Source organism: Helobdella robusta (assembly GCF_000326865.2).
Source record: "Helobdella robusta unplaced genomic scaffold HELROscaffold_18, whole genome shotgun sequence".
In the NCBI taxonomy this organism is placed as follows: Eukaryota; Metazoa; Annelida; class Clitellata; order Rhynchobdellida; family Glossiphoniidae; genus Helobdella; species Helobdella robusta.
This window is the reverse complement of record NW_008703981.1, coordinates 450,941-476,212: the sequence shown is the minus strand read 5'-3', so window position 1 is coordinate 476,212 and position 25,272 is coordinate 450,941. Positions and strand designations below refer to the sequence as shown.

The 25,272-nt window shown below is 32.9% G+C and overlaps 2 protein-coding genes across 2 annotated transcripts; both read right to left on the bottom strand.

Annotated features, from left to right (window-relative positions):
* Positions 1–5,068: 5,068 nt before the first annotated feature.
* Positions 5,069–13,321, bottom strand: HELRODRAFT_191072 (hypothetical protein; the record flags this gene model as incomplete). Its single annotated transcript, XM_009016271.1, has 21 exons — positions 5,069–5,338; positions 5,370–5,580; positions 5,959–6,025; positions 6,407–6,462; positions 6,762–6,845; positions 7,178–7,246; positions 7,488–7,640; positions 8,001–8,075; positions 8,647–8,791; positions 9,019–9,112; positions 9,394–9,499; positions 9,916–9,991; positions 10,111–10,178; positions 10,295–10,355; positions 10,672–10,731; positions 10,901–10,992; positions 11,247–11,324; positions 11,446–11,559; positions 11,758–11,796; positions 12,521–12,669; positions 13,246–13,321. The coding sequence occupies 20 exons, from the start codon at positions 13,319–13,321 to the stop codon at positions 5,488–5,490; spliced, it is 1,755 nt and encodes a 584-aa protein (XP_009014519.1). The 3' UTR covers positions 5,069–5,338; positions 5,370–5,487.
* A 226-nt stretch (positions 13,322–13,547) lies between these two features.
* On the bottom strand, positions 13,548–14,643 carry HELRODRAFT_156722 (hypothetical protein; the record flags this gene model as incomplete). Its single annotated transcript, XM_009016270.1, has 5 exons — positions 13,548–13,680; positions 13,739–13,814; positions 14,122–14,307; positions 14,426–14,456; positions 14,575–14,643. The coding sequence occupies 5 exons, from the start codon at positions 14,641–14,643 to the stop codon at positions 13,548–13,550; spliced, it is 495 nt and encodes a 164-aa protein (XP_009014518.1).
* Between the last annotated feature and the right edge of the window lie 10,629 nt (positions 14,644–25,272).

The following is a 25,272-nucleotide window of genomic DNA, read 5'->3' as shown; positions in this document are numbered from 1 at the left end:
ATTAAGGTGGCCTTCACAAGATTATTTTATCTTTTATCATGTTAAAATTATTGAATTATTTATGTGGTCTCCTGAAATCAGCCAGAATAAAAAGTATTCATTCGGTTCATACGTTAATATGGCGTCCCATTCTTTCATATGAATTCTTTCATAAGTATGAAATAGTATTTTTTCTAATTTGCTTTAAAAGTTAATTAAAGACTTTAATTTAAAAAGTGAAATTGAAAAATTTTGAGAAGTCAGTTTTGACTTTTGAGTTCCGGTTTGTTCATTGTCAAGCATTGAAGAGCCAAATTTTTATAAAAGAGAGAAGTATTTTTTTACTATAAATAATCACTTAAAAATATTTATGTAAAATTTATATGAAATGAAAAAAATAAAAAACGAAAATCAATTGCACCTTTAACACGGTCCGCCATTTTTCTTGTTTATTTATTATTTACTCAACAGTGATGTGAACTTAAATCAAGCGATGGACCAGATGACAATTTTTTTTGTCAGCTGGTTTTGACATTTTTTTTGTCATATATATATATATATATATATATATATATATATATATATAACTACATAATTAGAAATTACTCACAAAATTTAATACAACTGCTATATTTTTTTATAATTGTATATTTTTTTTATTAAAATGAAAACATTGTATAACGATATGAAAATCGTTAGTACTTAGTAGCAAAGAAACAAGCGCATTGAAAAATTTTCATGGAATATAAGTGCATGCAAGACAACGTTATATAATGCACGTTAAAACGTGAGCCCGGTTAGCTCAGTCGGTAGAGCATCAGACTTTTAAGAGCTGAGTTCCTCAAGTCATCTGAGGGTCATGGGTTCGAGTCCCATATCGGGCGCATTGTTTTTTGCTAATTTTTACAAAAATATTTTTAAGATGGAGACACATCTTTTAACTCACAACTGTGCAAAACATTCAAAATCATAATTTTATTTTGTAATTAATTTTACAATTTCACATTCATATAAAACGAATGATCTGTTACATGCATTGATTGTATATTATCCGGACAACCATCTTAATAATTAAATTTTTAAGAGATAATTTCATATATTTCATTTTATTAGAGGATAGAAATGTTTGTAAATGTATTACAATCTGGATGGAGTTAGCGATATTACTTCATCACCGTCTGTTCAATTCTTGCTTCATGGCTGAAAATTTCAATTAAAATACAAATGTTTATAACATATATTTAAATTGAAAATTACTGCAATGAGTATGTAATATGGAAGAATCAGATGAGTGGTGCAATTAAGTATCTCACCGCTTATGAGATCTTCTAGTTTGCTGAGCTTACTATTCATTTCAGACTTGAAAGAATTCAGTTCAAATTTCACATCTTGGACAGCTTGCATCAAAGTTTTCAAATCACCATAATCGCCATTTTCGTGAAGGGTGGTCAGAATAGGACCGACCTTGGGTGAGACGTATGATTGAATGCTGTTTGGCTGTTTCTTTAGTAGTTTGACGGTTGATGTGGGCGAGGAAGATGATGAGGAAGAAGAGAGGGTGTACGGTAGGGATGGTTGCTTCTTTACAAATTTACCATTTTCAATCGCAGGAGGAGGCGTTTGGGACTTGTTTGCTGCCAATCTGGTTTCTGTTTTGGGAGACGTTGTGACTGGAGATGGAAAAATATTTTCCTGAAAAAGGTAATATTTTTACTTTTTAAAACATAACATTAATAATAGGTAATAACAAAATAATATAAACACTGACGATCGATGATAAAGATAAATGATATTTTGCTATATAATTAGTAACTGCTTCTTGCCGTTGAAAAGATTAACAAAAATCGTAATTATAACAAAGCAACAAGAAAAAATAAGTGCGTAGATCGCACCGTAAACTTCGATAGACTAAAATGCATGCTATATTACGCCACGCTGTAGACATTATGAGCCCGGTTAGCTCAGTCGGTAGAGCATCAGACTTTTAAGAGCTGAGTTCCTCAAGACATCTGAGGGTCATGGGTTCGAGTCCCATATCGGGCGCAATATATTTTGCAAATTTGCACGCACGTTACTAACGTGCGTGCAATTTTTGCAAATTTGCACGCACGTTTGTAAAACAGTAATTCAAACTACACTTACAAAAAAAAAACTCAACCTCTTTGTAATCTCGACTGCCTCTGTTCTCATCAGCTACTTGTCTCCTTCTTTTCAACAGCTCTGCCATTTCACTAATCATGTCCATAGACCCGTCAGGAACGTTGTTGTGATTGCTGCTGCTGCTGCTGGTTGACGTACATCCTTCGCTGGCCGTGACGGTTTCGAGCCTCTTCAACTGGACGGTCGATAATGAGTCCAACAAACCGACACTCTGACTTCTTTGAGTTTTCATGGCAGGTACTTGGTTAACAGCTGGTTGGGTGAGCGGTGTAGGAGGGGGAGGCGGAGGGGGCGGTGCACTTCCGTTGAAATTTGGAGTTGAGAAGTCTGGAGGCAAGGAACTTGGCGGCGTTGGAAGTTGCGGAAAAGATGAGAATGTGTCTGGGGTGTTTTTTGTTGGTTTGAGTGCCTGCTTGTCAACTTCAAAAATAATGCCATTAAAAGGATAATAAGATTTGTCTTTAGTTGGATTGGAGAGCATGGATTCAGTTGAAGGACTGTTGATAGGAGGTGAAGGAGCAGTTAGTCTGTTACCCATCTTTGCAGTGTTGTTTGCTTTCGGTTGTTTCACGATGTTGTTACTTTTGGGAGGTTGAGGAATGCGTGGCTGGAGGACCTTGTTTTGATTTTGTTGTATCAGGTTGTTGGACGGTACGTTCGATTGAAAGTAGGTGGTAGTAGATTTGTTCAGCGTTCGTTGATGCTCTCGAAATTTAGCGAATGGCGACTGCGAATATGAACTTTCACTAGCAATATCAGGCTCGTTGTAAATGTGGTAGGTTTCTGAGGAGTTGAGAGGGACCGCAGGAAGAGGTCGAGCCAATTTGTCGGCCATATTTTTCCCGAATGTATTATTGAATACTTTATAATTACCGCTGTCAATATCGCGTGGTAGGGACACGGACGATTTTGGTTTAAGAAGTACATTAGATTCTGAAGAGGAAGATGAGGAAGACGGAGACATGTCCATTGAATTTTGCACGTGATTCGTAACTTTAATTGATTTCACCGAACAAGGCGAGTCAGGTTTTGGGCCGATGTAATTCTGAACGGTGCTCACAAAATGTTCGGCATCGTGTTCCGTCGAAAAGTTGAGTCCGTAGACGATTGAAGTTTTTACGTCACGCCACTCGAAGAATGTTTTAGCGGAATGTTTGCACTGGAGGCCTTCTCCCACCAGGCAATCCAGAATGATTTCCTGAATGAATTGAAGGAAATCAATTTTCATATCCAAGTCACTTATAAATGTTTATAATAATTTATAAAAATCATTTATATAACTTTGAGGAAAAAAAAACACAAATTTTCACATATTACGGTAAAACCTTGACCTGTGAAAACAATTTTTTTCATCAAATAAAAAAGAGAGCATACAAAAAAGACTAATTCATATTAACAGTTTTTATATTTTGTTTCCGGACGATAATTCTAACGGTTCGCAACTGATTCTGCTCACTGAAGATGTAAACGTTGCTCATACCTGCAGGTCAGATTTCGCATTTCAATCTTTAACACACAACTTACAAATTACATCATAAAAAAGAATCATTCACACACGCTGTAAAGGGTGACACCCGCCCAAGAAACAAAGAGAAGAACTGACCGACCTCTTACCTCCGAGTCCAGAGACGATCGACACCACTTCCTGCTGTGCAAGTCGTACACAAGTAGGATGACGTCAGCGATGGATGCCAGCAGGCGATCGCTTTTAGATGCATGTGGGTTTTATTAAATATTAAACAAATTATTTTTCAAGCATTGAATTCATTGTGTATTCTTATTATCATCTGTTCTGACATACCCTTAGAATGTAATGTTAATTTAAATTTTAAAGTTATTCGTCAAAAACCACCCAAAATCAATTTTCCGTGCCAAACGATAAATGGAAACAAAATTAATTAGCATTGAAATAAAAATTGAATTCATTTAATCAAAAGCATATACTTATAATCAAAAGTTAACGTACTTCCCAGGACTGGCCATGGCGAGAAAAGAAAAACAATTCCGTATCAATAAGAAAGAGATTGGAGGACTTTCCTGGCTGCTTGCTGGTCCTTATAAAGGACTAGAAAAAGGGTAAAAACGTCTTTTAAATTAAATTAACTCCGTATAAACAGAAGCCACATCAAAAACGTCTATACGTAGGTCTGCCTGCTCGCAACAAATGACAATAATAATAATAATAATATATGATACGTTATTCATCGTCTTGTCGAGACATTAATCTTATATATATCTCCTAATTATATGGCGCTATGTGGCAGTAATAATAATAATAATAACAACGAACTTCGCGAACACAATTAGACGTAAGAAGTTGAGTTAAATCATCAAAGAGTGAAGAGTTAAAGAATGAACAACAATGAATAAATCAATAAAACTTAACATTAACTAATAAAAATACACCTAACAATAGTAATAATAATAACAAAATTTTATTATCCATATCAAGAGTGACGATAACAATAATAATAATAAATAAAAAAGAATAATAATAATAGCAACCAAAAAAAAGTACAGCGTAATTTTAAACAGACAAGATAATTATTGCTTTAATATTCCTTTAATACGCAAGTATCCTGTTTCTATTATATTTCTTGAGAAAAAAATTCAGAACGTATATACAAACACACACACACACGAACACACACAAGTGCACACACACACACACACGAATACAAACACACACAAGTGAACACACACACACATCACAAACACACACACGCACACAACACACATGTTGTGTTTTTTGAAGATCTTATATATAGTTACACATATACGATTATTTGTATTGTTTTTTTGGTGCTGTATATAGAAATGGACAAATTAACACACGTACACACACTCACACATTTATATATATATATATATATATACATATATTTATATATATATATATATAATATTTATATATATAATATATATTGGGAAAAAAAACACAATTAAAAAAATGAAACTGAAAAACTATCTGTTCCGGCTCTTTGAATTGAATTTTTAAAAATAATGCGAAAGTGGTAGAAATTAATGCAGAAAATCCCAAAAATAAATTACTTAAAAATAGATTCAAAAAATGCAAATAAAACGAGATTAATATCCAGTCAACAAATACATGTTAATGAAATGAACAAACTAATTGCACGCGGGCAGTGTTGGTTGGGTAAGCAAACGATTAGTTAAGTACAAACACACACACACACACACACACACCCCACACACAGACACACTCACACCCCACACACAGACACACTCACACACACAAAAACCGGAAAAACACATGCTCACACAACCACACACAGACAATGACACAAACACAAATAAACGCACAAACAAACAAACAAATAATTGGTTTTAAGGGGATTTGAACCATGGATTCCAGTTTTTGGATATGAATGAGTTTAAGTTTCCAGATGAATTACGTTTGTAGAATCCCGCCTGGAACATCTGGAGGAGAACAAATACGTATAATTGCAATATAACGTTATAATTCATACAGACAGACAGACAGACAGACAGACAGACAGACACACACACACACACACACACACACACACACACACATTTGTTAATAACAAAGTATGAATTTCAAAATACAATTTAAATAAGAAAATAAACCATAAATCAATTGAATGGAAATGTTCCTTCTTTTTAATTTTCTATAATCATCATCCCCATCACCATCATCATCATCATCACAACTACAACACAATTATCTAAACATCAAACTAATCGTCGTTATCATCACCATCATAATCCTTATCATCACCACCAGCACCACCACTATTATAACATCATCATTATCGTCATCAGCATCGTCATGACCTTAGTAAACTGCAGAGGCATGTGTGTCATGGCCTCCCTATATACTGGATCACTTTCCAAGTTCTTTGGTGGAAAAAATAAATAGAAAACCAATCATTCCATTTATTTCAAGTTCCTTATATCAAATTTTTTTAAATTTTCCAGTTAATTAAATTTTCGATTGTGTTTGATTAAATGACTAAATGATCAGTTTGCTAGCTGACTAATCAATTAATTGTTTAATTGTATGATTTGGTTGATTGATTAGATGGTTGATTGATTAAGACGGCTGATTGATCAAGACGACTGATTGATAGATTTAGAATGATAGATGAATAGATCAATTGAATAACTAATCATTTGATTCAGAGAATTGATTGACTGATTAATTAATTAATTAATAATTATTTGACTGATTGACTAGAATATTGATTAATTGGTTGATTGATTGATTGGACAACTGACCTTCACTACTTCTTGCCATTTCTCTACAAAAGCTATTTTTTCCCTTTCAGTTTGTAGGTTCTAAAAAAATTTAAAAAGGAATTATAAATAAATATATAAATATGTGTGTGCGTGTATGACAAATGAAAGTAGTGGTGGCAAAAATTTGAAATAAATAGAGTAAAATAAATAAAACACATAATCAGAAAAATGTAAAATAACAGGTATATAATTATCGTTATTATCGTTATATCGTTAATTATTATTATTATTATTAACTATTTAATTAAAATTTTTATTATTATAAAATAATAAAAATAATAATAATACAAATAATTATAATAATAAAAATAAATATTTTAATTAAGGACAAGAGTAACATTGTATTGGTCGGTAAAAGCCTTGGCAAACTGAGTAAAGTCTTCGTCGGCTATTGTCTTATTGGCCATCTTCTTTCTTATCATCTTCATCATCCGGTCAAAATTATTATCATAAGTTTATATTAAAATAATTATAGACAAATTATACAAAATATTATTATAATTATACTTAATTATAACAGAATATCATATCGATAACTATAGTAAATGATAATGTTGATAAAATTATCAACATGTTGATAAAATAATAATGTTGATTAAATTACTAACAGTCAAAACTACTGTGTAATATTAATTGATATCAATAATAGAGCATTAATTTATTCATAATAATCATGAATATTCATCAGGTTATTATCATGAACGAGACTGGCCAATCGAAATCACGCAAATGTCCGTAACCCTATATAACTAACAGGCACTTGGTTCTTAAAGAAACTCCTATTGGCTGATGACAGCAACTGTTTGGGGGCTACCTCTTTGATCTGCCAATCGGTTTATTTCAGTTTTTTAGTCTTTAATTTACTGAGTGCTCATTCATTCATTCATTCATTTTCATTCATTTACTCATTCATTCATTTACTCATTCATTCATTAACTCATTCACTCATCTATCCATTCCTGAATTAAGAGTTTATTTATTTATTTGTCAATTTCAATTCTATCTTCAATAATTTCCAAGTGGCACAAACGCAACAGCGCCCGTAAGACAACGCCTCGCCACACCTTCAACATGATTATGCCAGACAGGTATATGCAGCAAATATTCAGGAAGGCCAGACCGAAACTGAGAAGTCCCAACGCGAACATATCCAAGGCTAGCTTGCAGGAGTATTGAAACTGATAAGCATTGTTCAACAATGGAACGCATTTCAGGGGCTGTTTGTATGTACGTGTGAGTGTCTGTGTGTGTGAGAGTGTGCGTATGCTTGTATAGTGTGTGTGTGTGTGTGTGTATGTGTGAAAGTACGAGTAAAGTTATCAAAAAATTGATCTTAAGATTTGTACATAACAGAGTAACAAACAAACAAACAGGAGAAGTTATTACAAGCATGCTACAAAAGACTCAACAACGTTATAAGATGTTCCAAAATTAGTTAGAATTTGCTCCTAGATTTCCAAACAAACATCAGAGAACAAACAAACCAATACATACACAAACACGTATACATACATCAACCCACAACCAATGAACACACACACACACACGCGCGCGCGCACGCACACACACACACAAACTTGTGCCACTGTAGAATTAGCATCACGTGCGGGAGATGCAATGAGCCACGAAAACGTATGCCCCCACAGTAAGCCCTCCAAATTTAATAATTATTTAAACCAATTCAATAGTCGATATAATTATTTTGAAATAATTAAATGAAATATCGTTTTTGTATATTAGTCATTAGTCATCATAAAGATCCCACATTTTTAAATACCACACACACACACACACACACACACACACACACACACACACACACACACACACACAGATCCCACATTTTTAAATACCACACACACACACACACACACACACACACACAAACACACTCACACAAACACACTCACACATGCATGCACACACACACGCACACACCACACACATTAGATTATGGTTCATTTCTGACATCTTATTACAAAAATTAGTAATACTGTTAAAGATAATATAATTACAATTACAAATAATAAATCTAGTTTTACTACCATTTTTACAAACGTGAACTGAATGAAGTTTTAAGAATAGTTAGGAAATTGTGAAATATAACAGCAAATAACAAAAACAACAACGACGACAACAACAAACAACAACAACAAACAAAAACGACGACAACAAACAACAACAGCACACATCAACAGAAACAGTAACAACGCCAAACATTACAGAATTGACGGTAGGAGGGAGAAGTGAGGCACTGATGGCCACCCCAACCATGGTGGATATGTTGCCACCCAGTAACGACAGACAGACTCCCATCCCTGATGCCAAAGCGATCAGAACACCTACGCCCAACGTGTGACCTAGCCCTCTTAGTTAGGAGGGTGTCGATAGATTAGTTAAGTCGAAAAACAGTTAACATCTGATAACCAACTGCCTGACAAATCATCATTCAACTATTGAATGATGAGTCGAATTCAAAAACTTCATTCCAACTAATAATCAGCCAACCAATCAACCAACCTAACCAGCCAACCAGCCGAACCAACCAACCAATCAGATCAATCAGCCAGCTAACCAATCAACAAGCCAACCAACCTGACAGACATCTCGGGGGTCGGCCAACTTGTGGCATGCCCCCACTTTGCCCCGTTTAAATTTATGACTGCCATCACAGTGCCTATCGTGAAACCTGTTAAATTAATTAATTAAGTATCAATCAATTGTAGAAAAATTATTATTTATTATTGTAGCCAATTAACTTAGATAGTCTATTGTTAACATCAACCAACCAACCGGCCAACCAACCGATCAATCAATCAATCAATCAACTAGCCATTATTCAATATTCAATAAACCGATATACAATAAACCGATCAATCAACCTACTAACCAACCAACCAGCCAACAAACCAGCCAGCCAGCCAACCAACTAACTAGCCAGTCAGTCAACCAACCAACTAACCAACCAACCATAAAACACACAAAGCAGTAAGCACACGAGCTCGTTTCTGACTCCCAACAGTATCAAATCCTTACTTCGTATCGTGCTGCCAAATGTAAATGCAAGAATCGGACCCTAACATCATAATAACAATAATAGCGATAATAATTATAGTGATAGCTATAATAATAATAATAATAACAATAATAATAATAATAATAATAACGAGAACATTCTTTTATTTTCATTTTAAAACGTACATTGTAATTATAGAGTTAAAGTAATAAAACTTATAATGTTAAGTATATAGATAATCTACAATGCTCGCCGTACACTTTAAATGGGCAGAAAGAGAAATAGAATCAGCATTAAATTATGTTCAAATCGTGTTTCTATCGCAGTAAATTGCGTAAGATGACGACACTACGGAATTAATTAAACTTCTATGAAAAGAGTCAGATCAAATAAAATTAATTAATGATAATTTAAAATATTAAAAAAAACCTAACATAACATAATCCTAATAATAATAATAATGATGATGATGATACCATCATGGGCGATATTAGCATACTGGCTACCAGGCAGACAGTGTTGTTGTCCAGCAATCCAAGCGTTGCTATTATACTAAAGATAAATAAACATGTACACAATAACCAAAATAATAATAATAAGAATGAATGAATGAATGAATAAATGAATGAATGAATGAATAAATGAATGAATGAATGTATATACTCAGGGACCTTGCAATACTGATTAGGACGAAGAAATCAAACGTGATCTTGGCATTCTTTTTTACACAGTTTATCACCTAATAAATATATTCTTCTAGATTATAATTGTTACTACAACAACAACAATAATAATAATTATTATTATAATTATTATTATTATATAAATTATCATCACCATCATCATTACAACCACCTCAGCAACTGTTATTCGGGCTTTGATTGAATTTATGAAGTCAATCTTCTCATCAACATCACTGACAAAATTTAAAAGAAAATAAAGGAGGAAAAATTTCAATCATTCAATCACACAACGACCATCCATCAGCCAGTAATCAATCAATCAATCAATCAATCAATCAATCAATCAATCAATCAATCAATCAATCAATCAATCAATCAATCAATCAATCGATCGATCGGTCGGTCAGTCAGTCAACCAACCAACCAATCAATCAACCAGCCGATCAACCAGCCAATCAACCAGCCAATCAACCAATCGATCAACCAATCACATAATCAATCAGTAATTGGTCAACCAAACAAAAGTTGAGAATAGATAAAATTGATAACTTTTTGCTGTCGTCAAATTTGTCTAGTTCAGTCCCTGACGTGTAAGAGACGTTTATCAAACTAAAAAAAATGAAATTTACTTTAGAAATACTGAATACTGTCAACCATTTACTACAAATATGAAATTTAATTGTCAATTTAACTGAAAAATAATAATACTAATTTGTGCTAAATCTTTTTAATTAGAAAATAATTTAAAGTTTTCACAAAAAAGAGATAAATTTCAAACTGAAGATTGACTAAAGGTAGATTAAGGAAGCCAATGTTTTCAAACACTTTCAATAATAAATCACATTCTTCTGATGACACTATGCAAGTAACCTGGTTACAAATATCAATCAATTCAATTAATCAGCCAGGTAACCAATTAATCAGTCAATCAATCAGTCAATCAATTAATCAATCAATTAATCAAATAATTAACGTCCCTGCAAGTTAATTTACTGACATTATTAATCTTTCCATTTAATTTTGACATGCCACAAAATCAGAAAATATGAAAATGATAATTAGTTTTTTTTATTTTATAACGAAGAGAAAAATGAAAATATAATTAATTTAAAAACTCATCTAACTTGCCATAGTTTAGAGTTTGTCGTCATCAACCATTTGTAATTCATTACACCAATGTCTGTTAAGATTCCTTCTATTAGCTTTTCAGGTTAAAGTAGCAAAATATTAGACAACTTTGATAAAAACAATTTACACATATTCATTTTCATTGAATAATTAAAAATAATAAATAAATCAATTTCTAAAAAATGATGAGCTGACTTGTGGCAAGGTGTATTCAAACTTGGGAGATTGAGATTTGATCAATGCTGCCATATCATCCAATGTCTTTCTTGTCTGGTGCAGTATCTGGCTACTTTCTGACCTCTGCAATATCTTCAATGATCCAACATCAAAGATGTTTTTATTTCAAATATTTAATTAATCATTTTTAATAGGAATTTTTATTTTATTATTTTTGGTTATTTTTATTAAGTTTATCTATTCATTTATTTATCATTTTTTTAATCCAGTTTTGAGTTTTTTAAACTATATTTATAGTTGTAAGCTGGAGAATATTGAATAAAAACTTACAATTGAAGACTTTAGCTCAGCAAGGTGGTCTTGCAACTCCTAATCAGAAAAAGTTTAAAATCTTTAATTGCATATCTTATAATTACTTTTAAGTTTAAAATATAGATACTACTTATTATAATTAAATCATATAATAAACAAACCAAAACAGCCTTTATGAAAAAAAAATATTTTTTGAAAATTCACTAATAGCTTAAATTACTACTACTAATGCCCACTAATTGTAAGTGTTATTAATTTTACAGCTTACTAACCAATCCAATACTAACTTTCTTATTTTTAAATCCTCAGTGTACAATCAAAAATACAATTTAATTTAATACAAACAATAGAATACCATACATACAAAAGTGCAATACAATCTATTCTACTGTACTAATAATTAAGACTTTTAACAGTAACACTAATAATTGCATGCAAGGAGTAATGACTAAAAAACCAATACTTACTAACCTCTAATAGTCTAATAGTATAATTATTATACTATAATATAATATATAATCTAATGCAACAAATACAGCCCAACAACCAAACAAACATTGTATCACATAACAAATAACATTATTATTCAATACGACAATGACCACATAGAAACATAAATCACTAATCACTAATGACTACACTAATGTAATGATTAATCAATTAAATAAATTTATTAATGCAATTAAAATTAATTAAGCAAGGATGACACCTGGTAATTTGATAAATAATCTATCTTTTTTTATTTTATATTTTATTGAAAATAATTAGAATGCCAAAGTACCGGCGGAATTGTTTGGTCGTCCTTCTCCCTGGTAACAATATTTTCCTTGATTTTTTCGAGATTATACCTGTTGGCCATATCAAACATCAGTTCAGCAACAGTTTCAAAGTGATGTTTGCCAGCAACTTCGTCGGGTAGTTTAACATCAACTGGGAAATAAATGACTATCAAATTTGTCATAACCATAAAAATAGTGGTACATTCATTCCCCAACTGAGTCACACGCTAATTATGACCAATTTAATATTAATTAAAAAAACGTTTTTTGAAATTTAGTCTAATTTAAAAAGCGCTCACAACATAGACATTTTAGGTGAAAAGTCGCGTAAAGTGGCATCATAAGACGATATGAGACAATATCATACTTGTATGTTGTTCGTACCAAATTTGTAAATTTGTGTGGAAAAGAAAATTTTTTTTCAAAATCCATCTGACTCAGATTTGGTCTAAGGTCTTCTTCAAGACATTTTAAAAAAATTTGTGTCCGTAGCCAGTTCTCGTAGGCCTTTACGGCAAATATTCAGTATTTCTACAAAATCATTGCATTTTAATTACAACTCATCGTATTTAATTCGGATTTTTTCAAAAACATATCAGTATACTTACATCAAGCACACTTGTAATGAGACGATTCAAATACGTTAGCCACAAAGGATTATTCGCGTCACGCACCTATCGTACGAGCAGTTGAAATTTGTCAACACAGCAATTGAACTAGTACGAACCTGTTTTAAAGGGCGTCAATGTTGCCCAACTTTCGACGAAGCTCGTGATGGAAACATTTTTATTAAGTAACCCCATCCGAAATTGTGCTATCACCGCACATATCCAACCTGCGACCACATCATATTTAAATCTCTTAACACTAACAGTTCGCAATCGCAAAAAAACATTGAGTTCGTAATTTTATTTCCATCAAAAACAATTTTTACATTATCTGTTGATAACCAATTCCACATAACCAAAAACAAACATTGAATCCATCAAATAACTTTGTCAAGCAAGTCACATTGTCAACACAACACTTTTACAATTGGCCACAGTTGGCAATCTTGATAGCTTCTTTGGTTTTTCCAGATTGTGAGCCATAACTTTCTACCTTTTTAATGACATCATATCCTTCAACTACTTTGCCAAAAACAACATGCTTGTTGTCCAACCTATAAAAATGGTTAGCACTTGAAATATAAATAGAACCGGACAAAAAAATATACAAACCATTCAGTCTTGGCAGTACAGATGAAAAATTGTGAGCCATTGGTATTTTTCCCAGCATTAGCCATGGACAGTATGCCTAAATTAATACAAATTAAACATAAAAAGAATGTTACACATAATAAAGTCATGTAAGTAAATTAAACAGAATGAATTTGTGATACAAAATAAAGTTAATTTAATATAATAAATTAAACAAAGAATGAATGTTAAACACAATAAAAATATTTATATTTCTTAATTTCTTTAATAATTACAAATTAAACACAAATTGAATGTTTAATTTAATAAAGAAAGTAGTTGAATCTTAAAACTGTCATAAGAATAAATAAGACTAAGCACTAAGAGTAACAACAACAATCAACACAACATAGCAATGCTCATACCAGGTTCAGTGTGCTTCAACTGGAAGTTCTCATCTTCAAATTTGTTACCATAAATACTTTTGCCACCAGTTCCATCACCTCTTGTGAAGTCCCCTCCCTGACACATGAAACCAGGAATGACACGATGGAATGTCGAATCCTTGTAACCAAATCCCTTCTCACCAGTACACAGGGCCCTGAAATTCTCTGTAGAATAATAGTTCAAACAAAAAAATGTTTCATTAGCGGTTAATTATGAGTGACATGTTTATTGGGGAAAGGTAGCCAGTGAAATCCGGTATTAAAACAGAATAAAAAAACTTACCGGCTGTCTTTGGAACGACACTGCTGTACAGCTGTTCAAAAAGTAAATTTTACATTTCATTTATTAAATTTAAGTTTTCGGTTATCCTATTATTAATTTTAAAATTTTTATTTGAGACGGTAAAACAAAAAATGACGGCGGGAACTTACTTCCATGACAACTCGGCCTGCATTTGAACTTCCGATAGATATGTCAAAATAAACTTTTGGGTTGGCCATCTTGCTCAGATTCCTCGTAAAGGTCAACAAAAATGGACACTGAAAACAGATTAGAAATGAGAGGAATGGAAGAAAAATGGAAGATAATGAAAATCAGCTAGCAGGCGAGGTCCACAATCAAGCTGGCTAGAAGGAGGCGTGGTCTTCGCAAACGGAAGTTAATTCAGATTTAAGGCGCGTTTTAAAAAATAGTCTCAATTTAAAACACAGTAATCAATGCTTACAAAATTAAAAATAATTTTGTATAATATAGCTAACTCGAAACATTATGATAAACTTAATTTACAAAAAATTGTACAATATTATACAATATTTTACACTTTACAACATAACTAAAAGTGAATTTATATAAGTAAAAAACGGTCTCAAGTGCACGGGCAAGAAGTCTTGTGAGACAGGCCACAGGAAAGAGATTTTAATGATTATTACGATAATTATCAAATAATGCGATTGTGTACATTCCATATAAAAACTAACCAAAACCATTGCTTTACTTCTTTCAGAGTTTCGTCACAAACTTTAAATCACCGATCAATCGCCTCCTTGGCCTTTAAATTTAAAAAATGAAAACTACTGCATGCAGTGATGAACGTGCACGATAGGAGCCGCTTTTATCCGAGAGCACCGTACTAAACAAACTAATATTTTCTTTCTTATTTCATATAATTTGGTTTATTTTATTGTTTTTCAGGACAGATTTCTGTGAAAATAACTTCTTTAGACGCTGTAAATTAGAAGATTGACGATCATTGTTTTCATTTTTAAAATTTTTGTTTACCCCATCTTTGTACGGCGTTTAGTCAGATCGAGCACTTTAAAGTAAAATAATAATAAATATAATAGTGCGAACGATTCTGTGTTTTTCGTCATACTTTTTTATTGCTGCACTGTTATATGAAATGTGTAATGTGTAATGTAATGAGCTCAAAATACAAATTTGCGCTGTTAAAGTTCTAAATTCGGAAAACAGAAACAGTGCGAGATTCGTAGGATGACATCTTGTTTGATTCAAAACAAAAAGTTTCATTGCAGGGAATGGGCGTTCAGTAAGATTCTCCATTGCTTAGAGAACCGTTCAAATGCGAAGACTTGTGGTGTGCTGATCGTGGGCGGGCCAGGCTGTGGCAAGACCGCGTTGAGTTGCGAATTGGTCTGGCCGACTGGCAAAACCACAAAAAATCATTATCTGAGCAGAAGATTGCTGGCCTACCATTTCTGCCAGGCTCACAACATAGAAACTCTCCAAATTAAAAGTTTCATTACATCTCTTGCAACGCAAATTTTCAACTGGTCATATGTTGATCAATCGGAAACAAAAAAACTGTTTACAGCTGATCAGATTTCTGAGCTGTGCATCAACTTGGCAGAAACAAAGCAACCAAGTGAGGCTTTTGCCACACACCTGCTTGAACCTTTGAACAAAATTGAACCACCAGCCAATAAAACTTTGTTTATTTTGGTTGATTCAATTGATGAATCATCTCCTCTACAGACAAAAAGTGAAACATCAAGTACACAGATTGCCGAGTTATTAGGAAAATATCACCACTTGTTCCCACCATGGATACTGTTGGTGTGCACTGCCAGAAAACAAAACAAGCTCATCACACATCTGTTCACAGGTTTTAAAAAAATAAGTCTAGATGACCTGAAGAAACCTCACGTTGTGAAGGATGTCCAGCAGTACATCCTCAACAGACTTGACAAGGAAGAAAAATTGAAACTCCATCTAAGCAACGAATCTCCAGAGACCTTAAACCAGCTGCACATAAAATGCAATGGTTGTTTTTTATACCTTGAAAAAGTTTTGAATTTTGTTTCAGAGAATCTTTTCCAACTGAATGAAGTTCGTGAGATACCTGGCACTTTGAATGGGTTGTATTTATGGCTGTGTCAGAAGCTATTTCCAAATGATGAGTTTGATAAAGTCAAGCCAATTTTGAATCTCATATTAGCCACAAAAAAGCCACTGACAGATTTAGAAATATATGAGTGCTTGCTGTCGAGGAAAGATGAGGATTACATAGATATCATGAATAATTTAAAACATTTCATCGTTTCTGATCAGAATGGCTCGAAAATAATTTTCCACCATAGTTTTGCAGATTGGTTGGTTGATATAAAGCACTGTACCAGCAGATACTTGTGCAACATTGGGGATGGTCATGCAATGATAGCCCTCCACATATCCTCACAATCGCCCAGGTTACCATCTGATAAGATTATGGAGCTTGCAGATCATCTGGTGCAAGCTTCTAAGATGAGTGATTATTTCTCCACATTCGATAAGCAGCAACTGGCTCTCTGGTTGCTGAACTGCTGCTCAGAATTTGAAAAAGTCTTTGAGAATGGGTTATCTGTGAATTATGATGTCAACGAACTGTTAATAAGCTGTGGTGCAATATTTAAAAATGATGAAATGAAGTGCGAGTTTGAAAAGCAGAAGGAAAGCCATTTAACATCGATCAAATCATCTCAAAATGATTTGAAAGAGAAGGAGTTAAACAAGACAAAACAGATGAAACAGTTGCAGACAAGCACGAGCAACAGCAGCAACAACCCATGTGATAATGAGACAGTCACTACAGAAACCAACACAGCCAACATCAACTTTGACGACAGTTTGAAATCATCAGTTGCTGGCACTTCCAAACCAGAACAAAAACATCAACAGCAACTCCAACAGGTGAGCATCGAAAACAGCATGCACTCGAAAAAAGATGGTTTCAATACAGACAAAAACCTAGCCAATGCAGTCAAACTAGGGAATGCAGAATTAGTGAAAAATATTCTCAAATCGGACATGATAAACGTGAATGAAGTTGACTGTGATGGTTGGACTCTATTAAGATCAGCAGCCTGGGGAGGTCACGCAGACATTGTGAACATACTGCTGGAGGCAGGAGTTGATGTTGACCAGTGTGACAGGGACGGGCGGACTGCTCTGAGGGCAGCTGCCTGGGGGGGGCACGAGAATATTGTCCTCAAGTTACTGAAACACGGTGCCGATGTTAATAAGGTTCGAGTTTGTTTCTTATGCATTTATTTGTTTGTCATTCAGGGCACTGTTCCTCTAGTTGTTTTGTTAATTACATTGAGAATAGATTGACTGTGTTGTACTTATCGTGAGGATCATTGTGGATAAAGATTATTAATTCAATAATATTTTTAATGATTATATGCATAGTTATGTAGACAGCAGTGATGATTTCAATGATCGCAGGCTGACAAGGAGGGCAGGACGGCCTTGATAGCAGCGGCTTACATGGGCCACAGCAATGTTGTTGAATATCTGGTGGAGTATGGAGCATCGGTGAATCACGACGATGTTGATGGTAGAACTGCCCTCTCTGTCGCATCATTGTGCTCGCCAGGGAATGAAGGTCGATTGAAGGTTTGCACTTCTTTCACTATTTGTACTTTTCATCTTATGGATGATTTATTAAATCATTTTGTTATTTTTCTGCTCTTTTCTTCTCCGCCTTACGCCTTTTTGCACTATTGAATAACTACTTGGTAACTAGGTTGTCTCGCAGCTGTTAGAATATGGCGCAGATCCAAACCACCAGGACAGAGAGGGCATGACCCCGTTGTTGGTGGCAGCATTTGAAGGTCATGACCTTATTTGCGAACTTCTGCTTGAGAGTGATGCAGACATTGATCATTCAGATAATGCTGGCAGGACAGCTTTGCAGGTGTGAAATGTGTGTGTGTGAGTGTGGATAGTAATTGAGTGATTTGTATGTAAAAACATTCTTCATGGCTTATTGCACTGTCTTGATTTAAATTAATGAACCTTGTAGATTCGTTTATCAAAGCCTTAATATTGTTATTCCCAGGAATGTTATTGTAGTCTTATAATAATTGTGAGTACGATAACATTAACAATTATAACAATTGATGTAATTTAGGCTGCAGTTTCTATGGGTCACTACAAAACAGTCTCCCTGTTATTGTTCTGGGGTGCTGCCATAGACACCATAGACAGTGATGGTCGTACGGTGTTGTGTTCAGCCTGCCAGCAAGGGAATGTTGATGTTGTGAGGCTGCTGTTAAACAGAGGTCTGGATGAAACACACCGAGATAACAACGGATGGACCCCTCTTCATATTGCCGCTTTTGAAGGGCACAAAAAGGTGTCTAATTCTTCATGTTTTGTTTTATTTTCTTTTTATTTATTATACCTGAATATATTTTCAAATGAATTTTTTAATTATATATTATTATGAAGTAATTGAAACACCATATTATGCTACATTTCATGTCGCTACGAAAGATTGTTGAATCCCTACTGGAGGCTGGTGCTCGTCTTTTAGAAACCGACAATGACGGTCGAGTTGCACTAATTTTAGGGGCCCAGGGGGGCCACCTAGATGTGGTCAGCGTCTTGTTGAACAGAGGAACCCCTATTGAAAGCCACGGCCATGATGGAAGAACTGCCCTCAGATGTGCTGCCACTGCTGGGAAAAAAGAAGTTGTATCATTTTTGCTATCAAGGTATGCTTACGTTTTTTTACGATTATTTCCCTTGTGATTGCAAAGATTCGAAAATGTTTTAATTCAAATAAAATTAATTTTTCAACTTTTGATATTTCAAAACTTTTTAAATGTCTTCAGAGAATGCAACATAAACAGCCAAGATGCAGATGGTCGTTCAATATTACATGCCATTGCTCTCAACTACCAGCCAAACAAGACGAACAAATTACAGATATATTCTGAACTATTAAAAATGGTTGCTTATTTGTTAGAGAAAGGAGCAAATCCTAATTTGAGAGATCTAGAGGACCGAACACCTCTTCATCTGGCATCTCTTCAGGGAAACCATCTTTTCTGTGAGTTGCTTCTCAATGATATGAAACTACTTATAGATGTCGACTCGATGGATTTTGAGGGCCGCACACCTCTGCACATGGCTTCGTTCAGGGGTCATCTCACATTGGTTGAGTTGTTCCTGAAGCACGGAGCCAATGTTAACAAGCAGTGCTTGAGAGGAGAGTCCGCACTGTGGCTGGCCTCGAGGGAGGGTCACGCCAACGTTGTGGATAAGTTGCTGAATTGGGGGGCCGATCCTGAAATAAGTGACGTGCAAGGTAGAAATCCATACAGGATTGCTTCCAAATATAGTCATCAAAAAGTGTTGAAGCTGCTAAGGAGCAATATTAATCACCAGCTAGCTTTCGGAAGCAGTATGAATAATAATGTAATATACAGTAAAGTGGATAAGAAGTTGATGACGCCGTCTTCTGCAACCAGTGAGGTGGGGTCATCTCTTGAAAGGAAGAATCTTGAGATAAACGTTCTGAACAATAAAATAACGTCATTGGAACTCTCGACAGCTAACCTCATCCAACTCAAAACTGGGCGATCACCAAACGTCATTCAGAAATCAATGGCTAGTAATAAGAGTTCAAGTAGTAGTGGTTGTGAGAGTGGATTAGGCAAGTTAGCGCAGCAGCAACAGTATCTCCAGCAACAGTTTAAAAAACGACCTGAAAACTCAAGGCACCAGAGTAGATCTATTGATTATTCATCCTCATCGAATCATTCATATCATCTCCCACCACCGCCATCAGCCTCCTCATCATCGTTGCTCATCAACTCATTACTATCTCCCGTTCGAGAACCAACTCCCAAGCCGATGTCATCTGCATCTTCTTCCTCTCCACTCGCCCATCGCCACTCATCCTCGTCAGTCCACAACAGCAGCCACCATCACCACCACAGTCACAACATCACTGGACAGCTGACCATTTCATCGCCGATGAGTGAGGTGAACAGCTGCAAGGCATCTCCCTGTGACGTCATCATCAACGATGGCGACAGTTGCGAAAAGATTGGACCTAGAGATAAGAGAAACAGTTTGGACAAGATAGGCTCGACGACTCAATCGTACCACCACGACGAGATGATCATTGAGAACGTCTGGCAGAAACAAAATCCTCGCTCGCTTACTTTCCCACAATTCTCACCGGCCATGACTCACAATGACATCACAAACAGCTGCCATGCCGGTGACAGAAACTATTTGTTGAATGAAATGAGTTCGCCGGAGTTTCAGCAGAAGAAGAGAAATGGTATCGTGACGAATCCATGTTTCTCGTCTGCATCCTCATCGATCACACTCGACTCCACATCTCATTCTCCATCTGTTCCTGCCACGAGATCTGTCAGCAGGCCGAAGGGTTTGCTGTTGAAGAGAGAGACTCCATTGTAACTGAGCTGCTCATCTTCATCTTTTTTGTGCGTGTGTGTGCGTGCAGTTTCATTAACTAGCTAGATGGATGTGGAGTATCGTTATTATATTGTAACCTTATAATTATTATGAATTATGTTTAATTTTTTTTTCTACGGATCTTTTCCTGCTGTTTGATGATTTTAATGGAACTCATAAGCTTAAATTTTACTAATCTTTCAAATTTTGAGTTAATTTTTCGATTGTGATTAAATTTGTGAATAGTGCTTTTGCAAAAATTTGTTGATTTGTAAATCATTTCATTTAAAATTATGATGACAATCTATCTTTCTATAAAAACAAAACCTCACGTAACATTATTTCAATTCAATTTTTGGAGCAGCCAATTAATGTGAGTTTCGCTTTCAAATGTTTTATAAATGTCTGTAAACCTCTACGTATGTAATATATTTAATTGCTAAAAACTTTTTTTAACATTGTAATTTTCTTACTACTAAACTTTTTTTTCGCATTACATTTCTACGAATTTGTTCATTCATTATATCATAATTATCGCTTTGTGTCAGTTCAATTCTTATGATCTTCAAGCGTGATTTTGATAGCGTAGATTATGTATGCATGTCTGTGTATCATGTAGTTTGTTCGTATGTATGTGTGTGTGTGTGTTGTGTGGTTCCTTCTTTCTTTGTTTGTTCGTTTAATTGTTGAATTTTTGTTAACGAGACGTTTCAATTTTATTTATTTAAATTTTCGACGACCATGATTCAAGCAATTTGAACAAGATTTTTCTCTTAAGTTGCGTTTTTTATATTTTGTTTGTATATCTCTTTTTAATTTTATTATTTTTTGTGATTTGAAATTTGTTTCAAGACCGTGTAATTTATATTCGTATGATGAAGAAAATGCAAATATCAAAAGAGTTGTTCGTGGAGACGTTCTTCCTGGATATCATTGTGTACATCAATCAGTAGCTATTGGCATCTTTATTATATGATCTATTTTTTAAACAGTTTTTTGTCTTAATTTTCATTTAATTTTTTTTCGAATTGGTGGAAATACCTATATAAATATTATTTATTAGCTTTGTCGGTAAATTCATTTTAGTCGTGTATTTAATTTGTATGTATTTAACACACACTCACTCACTCACACGCATATTTGTATTTATATATATAATTTCAGTGTATATATTGTACATCTTAATTTATCTCTTAGATGTTTCAATGTCTTTTTTGTTAGAAGGCTTATATGTTTATGTGAATATTTGTTTGTATGTGTGTGTGTGCGCATGCGTTTTTATTCGTTGTTCATAAATGTCATTGTCTATTTCACAGTAGTATTTTTACCATTTTTATATAATTTTTAAAAAACTGTTCACAACCTATAAAAGTAATGTAACTTTATTTTTTCTAGTAGCATATTCCTAATCAAGTTGAGCTTTTCTTTTTAACTTCAAATAAATAGCTGTTTAGGTTTAATGTAATTTATTGTCATCATTATTGTTATCATCATTATCATTAATGTTGTCATTTCATTGTCGTCATCATCATTACTTATCCAATTAGTTTCCATAATTTAGCTGAGCGTTGGCATCCATGTTTTTTTCTCATCGAAAAACATTATCATTGTCTTTATCATTAATGTTATCATAGTTTTTATTGCTATTATTATTATTGTTGTTGTTATTATTATTATTGCTGTTATTATTGTTTTTGTTATCATTATTATCATTGTTGTTAAAACAAGACCAGAAATGCCGTCCTAACCGTATTGGATTTTTTTGTGACGTTGACTTTTTTTAAATTTTCAGTACTAATTAATAATTTTTATAATTAATAATAAAAATAATAATTGATAAAAAATATTCTCTATATTATGCGTGTTATACGAATTTAACCACGTTCTGTTTGTTCATTGGATAGGCTTTTTCAAGGTGGATAATAATGATTATAATACAACTTAATAAGATTGTGTATTGTTGATAATAAGTTTATATAATTATAAATTAAAGTAAAATATAACAAAATAAATAATTATATATAAGGGTATATATTTTTTATGCTTAGAATATTTTTACTTAATTGTCATGAAATACTATTTATTTGTCATTCGTTAATTTGTTATAAAATGTGAAAATTTATAAAAGTTATGATCCTTCTCAAAATTTTTTTCATACAGCTGATTTAAGTTGTTTTAATATTAATATTTGCATTTTATTAATCTTTACTTATAAAAATTTGAGTAAAGTTGTTAACGAACATTCATTGTCATTTGATTTATTGTTAGTAATATTTAGTTAATATACATAGTTATTGAGCCAATATTTTTAGATATGATGAAAAAATGAAGAATGTTTGATTGAAATGTTTCAACTGCATTTACGTAACATTCTCTTTGTGGCATTTTAACTCAAAAATTCTACTTTTAAGAAAATATAAAATTATTTTATGTGATGTAAAAAAATTTTTCTTTCGATATCATTTTAGTTGCATGCTCAATTCAAGAATCATCGTAAGCTTGTTTGTAACTTTACAAATTGTTAATTACAACATTATTAGCATTAGTATTAAATAATAACATCATCTGTCATTGTTTATTTTGAAAAGTTAATTCATACATGTATTAAAAATAGTGTAGTTGCTTTGTTGCAAATGTGTCAATTAAACAAATCAAAATTGTGAAGAAAAATTTTTGTCAAAATTCTCCGTTCCTTCTTAAGACTTTTCAAGAAAATTCATTTTCTAATAAATAAAATTTACAATGTTTAATATTTATTACTACAATTATTATTATTACAAATATTATAACATCGCCAAAATTTGAAACAAAAGTACTGTCGTGAAAAAATAAATCGTTTTTCATTTAAAATTTTTATTTAAATTCTTTCAACAAAACAGTTTTATAAATCGTTATTGTATGAATATTTTATTATTATTCACCTAATTATTAACATTTTTATTGTTTTTATTTAGGTTTACATTTGTAAACAGCTTAATATGGAAGTAGTTCAAAAATAAAATGATTAAAAGAACTATAGAAAAAGTAAACAACAGTTATTGTGATGATGAAAAGAAATAAATATAAAAATAAATAAATAATCATAAATAAATAAATCATCTAAGACTAAGACATGTTGTATACATCACTTATACTTTTTGGAATCTTCAAATGCCTGGAAAATAAAATTAAAATATTTGTTTAATGTTAGTTTAAAAATTTTATTCAAATTGAATATTAATGTAATTACAATAGCAGATGAACCAGACAAAGATTATGCTGCAGTTTAATGATTAAACTTTCTTAATGTTTATGAATTATGATGATAAGACAGGCAAACAAAAAATAAGTTAATGACATAATAATATAAAATTATAAATAAAATGATAAATGCATTATACATGAAAAGATAAGTAATTTAAATAAAAATGAACAATAAGTCAGTTATGATAATAAAAAATTACAAACTAACTTTAACAATGGAAGAAGTGCCTGAGTTATACCCCAAACTCGATCGTTGATGTTCATACTTTTCTATTAACTAAATTAAATTTAAAATTTATTATTTCAATTTGTAATTAACATTACTAAATTACTATTATTACTGATTACTGAGATGAATAATATTAGAATTAGTAACTATTTCTAATGTTATTCTAATTATTAGTTAGATAATATGCAGAGGAACGTATTATCAAATATAAAAAAAAAGAAATTTAAAAAAAAAATACTTTTGTACGGTAATAGATTTCAGGTAATTCTGCATTTTTTAAGTTCAGCGGCTTTAAACCTCTCCCGACGGTCCTAAAAACAAATTCTCTCCTGTCGCTAAGCTTTGAATCTTTATTATCGTCGCCCATGATCAATAACAAACAAAAGAACTGAAAGGCGAATCGAGCACAGATTTTCAGAATATAGATAGCTTGTATATTAAGCATATCGGGTTGTATATATATGTATATACGATGAACATAGATAACAAAGTTGGACATAAATAGTGCTGCGCTTAATTTTAAGCTGTTAATAAAAACGCGCGCGGTATGAATTATCAAAGCTTCAAACCATGGATATAGTATCCACGCTTCAAACACGTCTCGACCTCCAACACATTCATTCTAAACATTTATTACCTCATGAACTGTTCATAACAGTAGCGAAATTGAAACTGTGAATTATAAGTTTCTAGAAAAATATCGACAGTTTTACAAGGCCGATAGAGAAAACTAGTTTACAAATAAGTGGAAAACATGAAACGTCAATGCATCTCCAAAATAAAAAAAATCAAACATATAAGATAAAAAAAAATGAAATTGTTGAGCATGTACGCTGGTCTTACAAATACGAAAACATCAGTGACCGAGTAGCGTTAAGTTAATAAAAATAGAGAGGTGCTGCGTGTTTCTCCAGCGTATTTACAAAGAAAGGAATGAGGTAAA